General features: G+C 42.6%; 1 protein-coding gene across 1 annotated transcript in view; it reads left to right on the top strand.

Moving 5' to 3' along the window:
* smad1 (SMAD family member 1) overlaps positions 1 to 12,078 on the top strand; it is a 96,484-nt gene that overhangs the window by 37,397 nt on the left and 47,009 nt on the right. The window contains exon 2 of the mRNA XM_059965002.1: positions 6,132 to 6,764. Coding sequence (XP_059820985.1) covers positions 6,362 to 6,764 — 403 coding nt within the window. The 5' untranslated portion in view covers positions 6,132 to 6,361. The remainder of the gene's footprint in view (positions 1 to 6,131; positions 6,765 to 12,078) is intronic.

Raw genomic sequence — 12,078 nt, 5'->3', positions numbered from 1 at the left:
TACTCATTTAATCGCATATGGTGTACTGTCTGGTTTTGGGCGAGGCGGGGACATCACACAGCATCCACACCAGCTGATTACCCAGTTTGGCGGGGCCGAAGGCTGCTCCCCCTAGACAAGAACGAGCTGAGCGAGCCTGAGGCGACCCAGGGAGTTACATTGTGGGGTGCTCGTCCGGGATTGATTTCTGTGGAAGCTGTGTGATCACCCTCTTTAAATTGTGTCTGCGGCGAAGAGCTGGTGTGCCTTTGTGGGTGTGCGATTGCTGGTTATCGCTGTATGTGTGTTGGGTGGGGTGGTTGCTGTTGGTAGCAATTGTCATTGTTCGAGTTCCGACTAGTGCTGACGAAACGGTGGTGGGACCATGGGTTGTCCGTACTGTTTGGAGATTGAGGAGTGACAGGTTGGGATGTTTCAGCAGTGGTGAGCTCCGCCCGGTTGTTGGAATAATGTCCAGCCCTAAAGGGGCGGAGGCGTGGGCGGAGCGGACCCCTCAGTTGTGGGGTGAGTGGCAGTGCTTGGCTGAGGAAAAGCGACAGGGACGGGTTGAAAGTTTGAGTAGGCGGACTGGTGACTTTGTTAGAACTGTCAGGCGCAATTACCTCGAAGTGACCGCTGCCAGTTCTGGGAAGTGTGGGAAAATGAGTGTGGTTCGACTGGAAGTCAAATGCCGCAGCTGGGGGGCTTATTATATCTGTGGCAGGAGATTGGTGGGAAGTTTTTAAGGTATCCCTTTTTGCCTAGGGGGGCAGATAAATTGCTTGTGGTGCCAAGGGGATCTGTCAAGGGGATCAGTTGTTCCGTTGATTCGAGAGGTGTCGGGAAACTTAGAGGAGGCCCAGTGGGGGAACGGCTTGGGGTCTCTGGGGGAGCACGTTCCCAGCAATGTACCAAGGAACTCCCGAAAAGAACAGACCCTATTCCTGAAGGCTTAGAGGGGCCATGCGCACAGGTGTTGTTACGGATGGATGGAAGTCAAGTTAAAGCCATCCTCGGCACCGGGGCACCGGTGAAGTTGCTGTACAGTTTGTTTCATAACAGTTATTGGAAGCATTTACCCTTGACAACATTGAGGACACTGGAGATTCGGGGTACCAGTGCCGGTGATTATCCAGACAACGGTTGTTGGTCAGTGAAAATGGAGTTCTTAGAGGCAAATGTGGAGGAGACTGAGGTTCATGAATCGTTAATGCTGATGTGTCCGGACCCTGTTGAGACGGGCAGCGTTTCTGTTCTAGAGAGAACCAAAATCCTGCTGGTGCGCTTGGGAGCCTGCCCGGAGGAGGCGGGTGAGCGCTGTTTGGAGGCATTGTCGATGCACCCAGGGTTTCGAGCTGCTTGTGTGGACGTGTGTAGCAGCATTGGGCTGATACCGAATTCAAACAAGAGCCAGTGGTGGTACGGCCTGGGGGAAGTATCTGAGGGTGAGACCCTCTTCGTGGACGCTGCGAAATACCACAAGGGAGGGGAGTTGACTGCTGAAGACACCTCGGAGAGAGAGAGGTTGCAGCGACTGGCCCCTACAGCCGTGGAAGATGTAGGCAGCGTGTGTATGGATTATATTGCGTTGAAGAGGCGCACTGTCAGTGACCAGAATATGGCCCTGAGGGCCAGAGAGGCGATGGCCTGTCTGAGTGGTGTGAAGTGGTTTAAGGTGCTGGATCTGAGGAGTGGATGTTGCCAGATCCCGATGAGTGGGGCCAACAAGGAGAAGACGGCCGTTATAAATTCCCTAGGAGTCTTCGGGTCTGAAAAGATGCCACAGGGCATATCTGGAGCCTTTGCAACCTTCCTGCGGGGCAGGTGGAAGACCATAGGGGATGTGGAGGCGTTTGGAGTTTTGGTGTATGTGGATGATCTCTTGGTATTTGGATTTGCCTCAGGAGAATATGGTGAGGTCGTTGCAGGAGGAGCTGAGAACTACCGAGTTAAAGTGTTTTCGGGACACGTGCCAGGGCTGGTGAAGGTCGCAGCTCGTGAGAGACTGTCTCTACGGAATCAAGTTTGATATGAAGACGGAGAGACTGGAGAAAGTAATCTGGAACCATTCGGAAGACTTACAAGTTGGAGAGAATGAAGAAAGTTGTCTGACTGAGGGTAATAGCAAACTGAGAACCTGGAGAGGGGAGTTTGCAGAGGTGAAGAAGTTACAGACGAATCTCAGAAGAGAGAAGCGGAAGCTTGAAGGGAACCTGAAGATGACCATCGACAGTTCAAATGAAGTGCAAAACCTGAAAGTTGATCTGGAAGAAGTCATGAGGAAGAAAAAGCTGGAGAGAAGTGCAGTGAATACTGAACAGGAGGCTGAAGAGACTGCGGGAGCAGTGCAGGCCACGTGTTTCCGTTTGGAGAAGATCAAACAGCAGCTACCGATCACCGGAATGAGGAAGAATACAGATTCGATGGATGATGTGCTGGATGTGTGGTACATGCTGCCTTTTGCTGACTTTCCCTCGATTGAGGAAGAGACCTTTGGCCCTTCTCCCATTGAGTCAGGTGTAGCGGGGAGGGTTAGCTGTGTGCAGTGTGGGGCATGAGTGAGAGGTTGAGAGAGGTGTTGGTAGTGGGCCCAAGGTATCCCCAGTTGTGTCCGAGCCTGAAGGGTTTAGGTGAGGGGGTACGGAGGCCTCAGAAGGGTTAGGGAACTCCCAGATAGTTGGCCTAAGTAGCGCCTGAGGAACAGGGCGTGAGGGTTACTGTGTGGGGAGGAGATGTCACTGTTTGTGCTTGGGTTACAGTGTGTTGGCAGGAAAGGTGGCGAGTTATTTAGTAGTCATGAGGACATGACTTTTATTTGGTGGAGGAAGTGTGTAAAGGGGGTTACTTTTTTTCTCTTTGTTACTGTTGGGAAAGGGTTTCCTTTTGTTAACTAGCAGGAATGCTAATTTACTGATAACGAGAATGGTATTCCAAATGGGGATTAATGTTCTTTCTTCTGAGTCTGTAAGCTTTTGTTGACGGGCTTTTGGGCAGATCGGCGCGAGGGGGTCGAGAGAGAGGACGCAATGCTCTAAGCTGGGCGAGGATCGGACCCCAAAGGGGGGTCCGAGGCCGGGAGATTCTCCGGGGGGGGGGGGGATGACGCTAGATGTGCTTGGTTGACCACTCGGAGGGTCCTGAGCTGTTTGGAGAGTCGAGGAGTTCGGAGGGGATCGAATGGTGGCCAGAAGACTTCAGTAATTGAGCTCCAACGGTTGTGCACGAAGTGGTTTGGACTTTGATAAGTTTGGCGCCTTTTCTTTAATTTTCTCTTCATATATACTGTATCGTTATTAATCACTTAGTTATAGTAACCTTTATAAATTGTACTCATTTAATCGCATATGGTGTACTGTCTGGTTTTGGGCGAGGCGGGGACATCACACAGCATCCACACCAGCTGATTACCCAGTTTGGCGGGGCCAAAGGCTGCTCCCCCTAGACAAGAACGAGCTGAGCGAGCCTGAGGTGACCCAGGGAGTTACATTTAAATTATTGAAAATCTAGTTTTGCTGCACAGTTCTGAAGTGGCTGAATGTGCAAGCATTCTTTGATTTGAGCTTTTGTTCCAGGTTAGGAGTATTCCAGAAATTCAGCAATGTTGGCTTCTAAAGCAAAGTTTGTAAATTACATTTTGTGAGAATAAATTTAGTTTGTTCTGTTTTATATTTCTTGAGTCAGCAAGGGGAGCATTTAGATTGAAGAGTAGTTGATTATTTTGAAGGTGTTCTCAGATGGTCTCTTGGGGTGATAGATGACTGCTTCAAGAGCATGTTGTCAGATTATGGTATTGAGAATGTGAAAAGGGTAAGGGGTATGTGTAGAGGGGGTGGGCGAGGGGTAAGTGTAGCAAAATATGTAGACAGGACAAGAGAGGTACATCATTGGGGAGGTAAGGAGAGGTAGCTAAAATAAGGTGCCAGGCCAGACGTGGAGATCACAAGGAAAAGGGAACCTGCGACCACAAGATAATGTGTTTGGCAGAGTATTCTGAGTCATACCTATTTCAAGTGTTTTGAAGTGCTTCCAAGTATTACGCTTGAATCTTTGCTAATTCTGAGTATTTCGCATGCTTAGCTATGCAATAGCCAATCAGTCGATGAATTTGAATCAGTAACCATATTTGCGAATGTACCCTGCTTTTGAGTATAAGTATGACCTTTGTAAACCGACAAATTGGGAGTTGGCTACCTTACGCTCGAAGTGCGTGGGGCTGCAAACTCCTCTCTGAATAAAAACCGTTTCAGAGGTAATTTTGTGTCTCTGGTGATTTTCCTCAACTGAGCAGGTTAATAATTTCAGGTTGACAGTATATCCAGCTAGGTGTTGCCAAGTAATGAAGCTGGGCTAGTTTAAAATATGAAAACAATGAACAGAAGATCAACATCACTCATGATTGTGGTTACCAAACTTGATTAACTGAATTTCCCAGATGCACACAGTGTTCTTACTATGTAGCTATTCTAAATTGCCAGTCTTACTGCAGCACTCTACTAAACATTTCAATGACCAACAATACCAGTTAATGGCTGTTATCTTTTGTGGGAGTGGGTCAGGCTTGTGGGGCTGAAGTGCAACTGGAACTTGAAGAGCAACCTCTTCAAAATACTCAAATGGTCTGTGGCTTCATGTGTTTCATTTAATCATGAAGACGAATCTTCCAGGTCACTGTTTCTGTCAGCCAACTTTAAAATCTGTTGCATGAGACTCCTCTGTCCACCTTGGACCCCTAAAGTAAAGGGGGTGGGTTCACTTGTAGAGACGCATTCACTTGCTGGCTGATGGCAGAATGAACTATCGTGGCATGCTCAGACTGCTGACAAAAGCAAAGCTTTGGCAAATATGCAGGAGCAATCTATAGGAAATATTAGTGTTATCTAGACAGGGCCACTCTAGATAACACTGCCCTCTTTGCTTTTTCCCTGCTGCCTTTGAATAAAAGTACAATTTGATATGAGAGACATATTTTACTGCCAGAGTTTTGATGTTTTTAATTTTTTGATTTCTTGTGCCTTGTATCAACTTTTCAGTCTTTGGAGTTGCTTGGTGTGTTTGAACTGGGATTTGTAAATGTAAATGCCAATATTCTTGCTTTCAGAAAACCCATTACTTTTACTACACTTTGGTACTAGTAGATGAGTATAGCCTTTGCCTACTATTTCTGAAGCAGTTTTGTGCTTGCTTGACAGTCCACTTTTTCATTGGAAGATTCTGTGATTTGGTATTTTGTTTTAGTCAATCTGATTGCTCATCTTCATTGACACATCTAAATTTAACAAAAGAATTGCAATGCTGTCCTTTTTTGGGGGGGGGGGAAATGTTTTATTTCTTTCCTCGAATTTTACTTTGAAAAGGTGATGTTGATAATACTGAATGGGAAAAGCTTGGGTTGTTAGAAAATTGAGTAACTGTCAAATAAAAAAAGTCCAGAGTGAATACTAATGTAAAAATAATGCAGAATAAATCCTGGGAAATATGTGCACTGACTGATTTGGTTTTGCATTTTTTGCTTTGCTTAATGCTATAAGGCCCTCAGATATAAAACAGAAAGGAGAAAAAAAATATTCCCACTGTTTTTCAGCCATGGGCAAAGTTGCATTTCATTGTTGAAAATCCTCTCATTGCTTAACTCTTGGTCCTCTCTGATTAGAGAGGAAAAAAATACTGCTGAAATCTGCCCTTGCATTTATTTGAAATACTTTAATTTTTATGCAGGATTTCATTTATTAGGGATGTCTTGGGAGTCAAAGATGATGGGATAGAGGCAGGTACTCCTTTTGCACCTACACATAAACTAATATATTTTGTGTTTGAGTAGTCGTGTTGACTTTTAAAAATACTGCTTCAAAAAACAATCATTACTAGGATAAATGAAGTTTGTACAAGTGCAATTATGTTTTTCTGAAATGTTAATTTGACAAGTACAATTTGTTTACCAGAATCAAAATGTAACTCCAATTAATGAGAGTCCCATTTAGCCTTTGATTCTACCATTCCATCCTTGTTAGCAAAATTACCAACTACAAGTGAGGCCAATATTATAGTAGGGAAAATGACTGAAATTGTGCTTAAAATAGGCAGGGTGGAAGTGAATGTACAATTAATCTTGAACTAATTTCTTAATCTAACTTTTTGCTCTTATTTTCTCATAGATCCGGAAGAAAATTATCTGAATACATTCCAAAATCGATTCAAGATTCTTTTACCCTGTGGATTTTAAACTGGACTTTTAGGGGCAATCCTGCTGAACAAAGAAACAGAGTTTGTATCTCAAGATTGGTTTGATGCCCAAAATAATATTCCTTTTTAAAATACTTAAGAACTATTGTTAATCTCTTAAAACACAATAGCAACCCTGCTATTGGTTTCAAAACTGGTTGAGATGACTACAATGGCAAGTTTATTCTCATTCACCAGCCCGGCTGTGAAACGCCTACTGGGCTGGAAGCAAGGAGATGAGGAGGAAAAATGGGCTGAAAAAGCAGTTGATGCATTGGTGAAGAAACTCAAAAAGAAGAAGGGAGCCATGGAAGAGCTAGAGAAGGCATTAAGCAGTCCTGGTCAACCTAGTAACTGTGTCACTATTCCTCGGTCTCTAGATGGTCGCCTTCAGGTATCGCATCGAAAGGGCCTACCACATGTTATTTATTGTCGTGTATGGCGTTGGCCCGATCTTCAGAGTCATCATGAACTGAAGCCATTAGAATGTTGTGAATTTCCATTTGGCTCAAAGCAGAAAGAAGTCTGCATTAATCCATATCACTATAAACGAGTAGAAAGTCCTGGTAGGTGGCTAAGAGAATGTGTATCTTGGATAATGTTAACTCCTTGAAAGCATGTGATAAGATGAAAAATGCACTACCAGATTGTGTTCCCTCTCCCCTTCTCTATTGGAAATGATTATCTGAACCAGATCTAGTCTTTACCGGTTACATTTATATTTTTTCAAGACTTTTAATTATCACGTTGTATGGTTTATTAAAAGATAAGTCAAGCCCTGCAGTGCTGTGGGAGCAAATGCAGAATCACTGCTGTGATTCAAAAACAGCTCATCTACCATTTTGTCATGGTTAGTAAGGGAATGCTGACCTTGATGTCCAGATCCTTCCATTGAATAAAAAGTGTGGGCAAAACTGCCTCTATGATTAAACTGGGCAATTCTTAATATTTACTTGATCTCCATGATATTTTACCTCTGACCCTTTTCTACATAATGAGGCAAAGTTTCCAAATTAATTTCAATGAAAACCTCCTGGAAACCTTAAACTGAAGATAGGAGTTATTTTTCCAACATGTTTCCCCCAAGTTTAGAAGGATGTGTAGGAGAGCACCTGAATGCTGGTTAGTTCTTGCAGTGTAGTATAAGGTTAAACAAGTTGCAATGGTTCTTCCAATTGCAATTAATCACATTATAAGAAATGACATTATTTCATTTCTTGAAAATAAAATTATATAAATGGCTCAGACAGCCTTGTTAGAAAATTCTTAGCATTGTATGAGTTAACCATGTATTTTATTTGTATTTATTTATTTTTATCTGTAGTTACCTGTGTACTGTGAGCATTTGAAATGAGATATCTTGGTCTAATATATGGTCACCACTGTTTACTGGAAACTGAATGAATGCATTTTAGCTACAAGTAGTTCTCTGCACTGACCACCTGATTTGTGTTATTTTTAGCAACTACAGTGAGACGTAATCTTAAGATACAAGCAATGAATGAGAGTAGCCTTGTTCAAAAGAACCTCATGTTCTGTGTATAACATTGGCTGTATTTAAATACTTGTGCTGATTTGGTTGTTGTCGAGGTCTTCTGGAAATCATTTACTTGGCATTACAGATTGGATTAAGATAGCACTGTGGCCAGACTACTACACAGAGAAGCAACACCACCAGTCTAGAAACCTGAAGGGCAGGGGAAGGCTGCAAAGTGAAAGCTAAAGTGTTCAGGCAATAAATTACCTTTACAATTCATTGCAAAGCAATGTAGAGAAGTTCCACAGTCCCATTAGGAAAATCAGTTCCTGATTGCAAGTTATCACTAGTCATGGCCTAGAGTTTTATAGCCTGTGAAATGTTTTTTTTTGGGATGTTCCAGGAAATGAGTATTGTCCACACCAGCAGGCCACTAGCTGTATGTTTGCATCACACAGGTAACAGACTCCAGCAGAAGGCATAGAGCATAGAACAGTACACCATAGGAACAGGCCCTTGGGCCCACAGTGTTGTGCTCAACCAATTAAATAAGTAAATGACCAACTAAACTGATCCCTTTTGGCTATACATGTCCATACCCTTCCATTTCCTCACATTCATGTGCCTATCTAAATACCTCTTAAAAATCACTAATATATCTTCTGCCACCACCCCATGCAGTACATTCCAGGTACCTACCACTTTTTTTTAAACAAACAACTTGCCTCATCTCCTTTGAACTTATCCCCCACCCCTCTTTCCTTCACCTTAAATGCATGGCATTGGTATTTCAACATTTCAACCCTGGGAAGAAGATGCTCTGTCTTTTCTGTCTATGCCTCTCATAATCTTATTAACCTTTATCAGATGTCCCCACAGCCTCCGTCACTCCAGTGAAAGCAACCGAAATTTGTCCAACTTCTCGTTATAGCACATGCCCTCTAATCCAGGTAGCATTCTGGTAAACCTCTTTTCCAAAGCCTCGACATCCTTCTTATAATGAAGCAACCAGAAATAGGCTGCATCTGGATTATTGCAGAGCATCCAGAGTTTTGTAATGCTTCAACAAAACTTGCTGACTGTTAAACTCAGTGCCTTGACTAATAAAGGCAAGCATGCAATATGCCACCTTGACCACCTATTAATCTGTGTAGCCACTTTCAGAGAGCTATGAATTTGGATCCCAAGATCTCTCTGCTCACCAGTACTGTTAAGGGTTTTGCCCTTATCATGTACGGTCTCTTTACATTTGACCTGTCAAGGTGTAACACTTAACATTTGTCTAGCCAATTCCTCATAGATCCCATGAATCTTAATCCTCTGAATGATACTCCCTTGAGGGATCTTGTCAGTGCCTTACTAAAATCCACGTAGACAACAACCCAGCTTTATCAACTCCATAAAACTCAAGTTAGTAAGGCACAACTTGCCCCGCACAAAGCTATGCCGACTCTCTTTAATTAGGCCATGTTTTTCCAAATGCTCAAATCTTATCCCGAAAATTTTTCTCCATTAACTTTCCTAACACTGATGTGAGACTTGGCAGCCTTTAATCCTACTTGCCAAGGACTTTTCAAGGCCTCTCCTCTTCTAACTGGCTTCTTGAGTTCTTTTCTAGCATCTTTATAATCCTCAAGGGCACTGTTTGATTCTAGCTTCCTAAGCTTTACATACTTTATATTTTTCTTAACTAAATTTATCAATTCCCTTGACCTGAATGTCAAAGATTTGGATGACAAAATTGATGGCTTTGTGTTCAAGTTTACAGATGCTACCAAGATTGGTGGAGGGGCAGATGGTGTTGCGGAAGCAGGGAGTCTGCCGAAGGACATAGATTGGGAGAATGGGCAAGGAAGTGGCAGATGGATTATAGTTTAGGGAAGTGAATAGCCTTGCCCTTTTTTTAGAAGGAATAACAGCATGGCTTATTTTCTAAAACAGGAGAAAATTCAAAACCAGAGATGCAGAGGGACTTGGAAGTTGGTCAGCACACTAATGTGGTTAGCACAAAGCTTTACAATTCCAGTGACCTGGGTTCAATTCCTGCTACAGTTTATAAGGAGTTTCTACGTTCTCCCTGCGACCGGGTGGGTTTCTGCTGAGTGCATTGGTTTCCTCCCACAGTCGAAGTTGTACCGGTTGGTAGGGTCATTGATCATTGTTAATTGTCTCATAATTAGGCTAGGGTTAAATCAGGGTTGCTGTGCAGCATGGTTTGAAGAACTAGAAGGGCCTATTCTAAGCTATCTCAATAAAGATAATACCGTGACCGTAACTATGGAATACTCAAGATACGACCTGCTAGAGTTTTATAAAGCTGCAACATAACTTCCTGACTTTTGCACTCAGTGCATCAACTGATATAGGTAAGCATACCACATGCCACCATAACCACCCTATCAACCTCTGTAGCAGGGAGTTATGAACTTGGACTCCAAGATCCCTCTGCTCATCAACATTATTAAGAGTCTTGTTCTTATGTATATTATCTCTTTACTTTTGACTGACCAGGGTGCAGCATTTCTCATTTGTCAGGGTTAAACACTATCTGACATTTCTCCATCCACATCTGCAACCAATTTATGTTCCGTTGTATTCTTTGCCAATCTACACTATTCACAACACTAACAGTGTTTGTGTCATCTGCAAGCTTATTAACCCACGCATCTACATTTTCATTCAGCTCACCAGTGTATAGCAGAAGTCCCAGTAGAGGTGGCTGCAGAACTAATGACAGACCTCCAGCTAGAATAAGTCCCTTTGACCACTACCCTCTGTCTTCAATGGGCAAGCCAGTTCTGAATCCAAATGGCCAGTTCACTATGGACCTCATGCATTTAAATCTCTGGATGTGCCTCCTATAAGCGACAGATGCCTTACTGAAATCTACATAGGCAACATCCCCAGTTCTACTTTCATCAACTGCCCTCATCACATCATCAAAAAACATGCGTAATAAGATACGATTCACGCTGCACAAAGCCATGCTGGTTCTCCCTAATTAGGACATGGTTTTACAAATACTCAAATCCTATCCCTAAGAATTCTCTCTTCAATTAGTTCCTTTCTACAGCTACAAAATAAAATGGGAGAAATACATTGCTCTTTGTCAGTTGTAGAATATTTTTGACAACTCTTATCCCTGGAGGCACTTTAGTAAAATTGCCCCTCCCCCTTTCCTTGCATTAATAATCTTCCAGTTTCCAATTGTTCTATAATAGAGTTGCACGTGACCCAAATTACACAGTCTTTCAAGTGTTTTGAAAAGTTGTGAGATCATCGGGGAGGCTGTCTTCCTGAGAAAGTGTGACATGCCCTTTGTTGCCAGTGTCACTTGCACTATTTTATGTTGCAGTCCGAAACCTGCCTGTGTAAATTCTGGAAGCTAGGAGAGGTGGACCAAGAAAGTGATAGTTAAGCTTCCGTTGAAGCTTCCACATGAAACTTTGAGGACTCTAGTCCATCTTCCATTTTTGACTATGCAGACAATGCTTATAGGGTTGCCTTAACACAATGCTTGATCATTCCCTGCTCTTTCTCCACCCATCTGATACACTGCATGTGATTGTCAGCAAGCCATCAGGTGGAAATTGGTTCTTGCCATGAGTCTATTAAATGCTGAATATTGGAAAATTATTGCAGTGAGGCAAAGATGCAAGCTGTGTTTCTTAGCCTTTTATTACTCTTTCTTAAAACAGATTCCCAAACCCCTTGCCACTTTGTGCTCTACCTTTTGATTTAATATTAATATTACCCTTGGCTCCTCAATCATGGGCAGTTCCTCTTTCTCTTGGAATCCTTGTTTCTAATTGGAATTAATTTCTGAGTGTTAGGGACCAACTGTTTTGAATATCTGCCACTGCTCATTAACAAACCTGTCTCTTAGCATGTTTACCCATTAAGTTCTAGACCAGTGGTTCCCAAACTTTTTTGGGTCACCAACCCCTAGGTGACACATTCTCCTTTTCCAGGCATACCATGAAAGCTATAAAGCATTTTGATTTGCGATACACAGTGAAAGAAAATAGCAGTGATAAATAATTGCAAAAGTTACTCAAATCTATTTAAAGCTGTAATAAAATAATTTTGCAGTTAAAACAATTTTCATCAGCAGTTTTAGAGTGTACATTGCAATGCAGCTGTTCACTACTTTATTGTTTTTTTCGTCTTAAATGGGATGCAGTGATATCAGCTTCTCAATGTCAGTCAGAACGAGTCTCAGATCCCTACATTTGCAGTTTGTTTTGTTGCTTAAAAGGAAGTTGGGTAACTGCACTTAAACTGCATTCTACTAAGTATGATGTTGGAAAAGCAATAAAGAACATCTTGACCTTTTTCCACAGAGCAGGATAGCATTCAGAGATCTCTTTCTGCAATCAAAAATCATGCTAAATCATGCAATT

The sequence above is a fragment of the Hypanus sabinus genome, chromosome 3 (assembly GCF_030144855.1).
Source record: "Hypanus sabinus isolate sHypSab1 chromosome 3, sHypSab1.hap1, whole genome shotgun sequence".
NCBI classification, from domain to species: Eukaryota; Metazoa; Chordata; class Chondrichthyes; order Myliobatiformes; family Dasyatidae; genus Hypanus; species Hypanus sabinus.
Note: the sequence above shows the minus strand (reverse complement) of the source record. Positions and strands in the feature narration are given on the sequence as shown.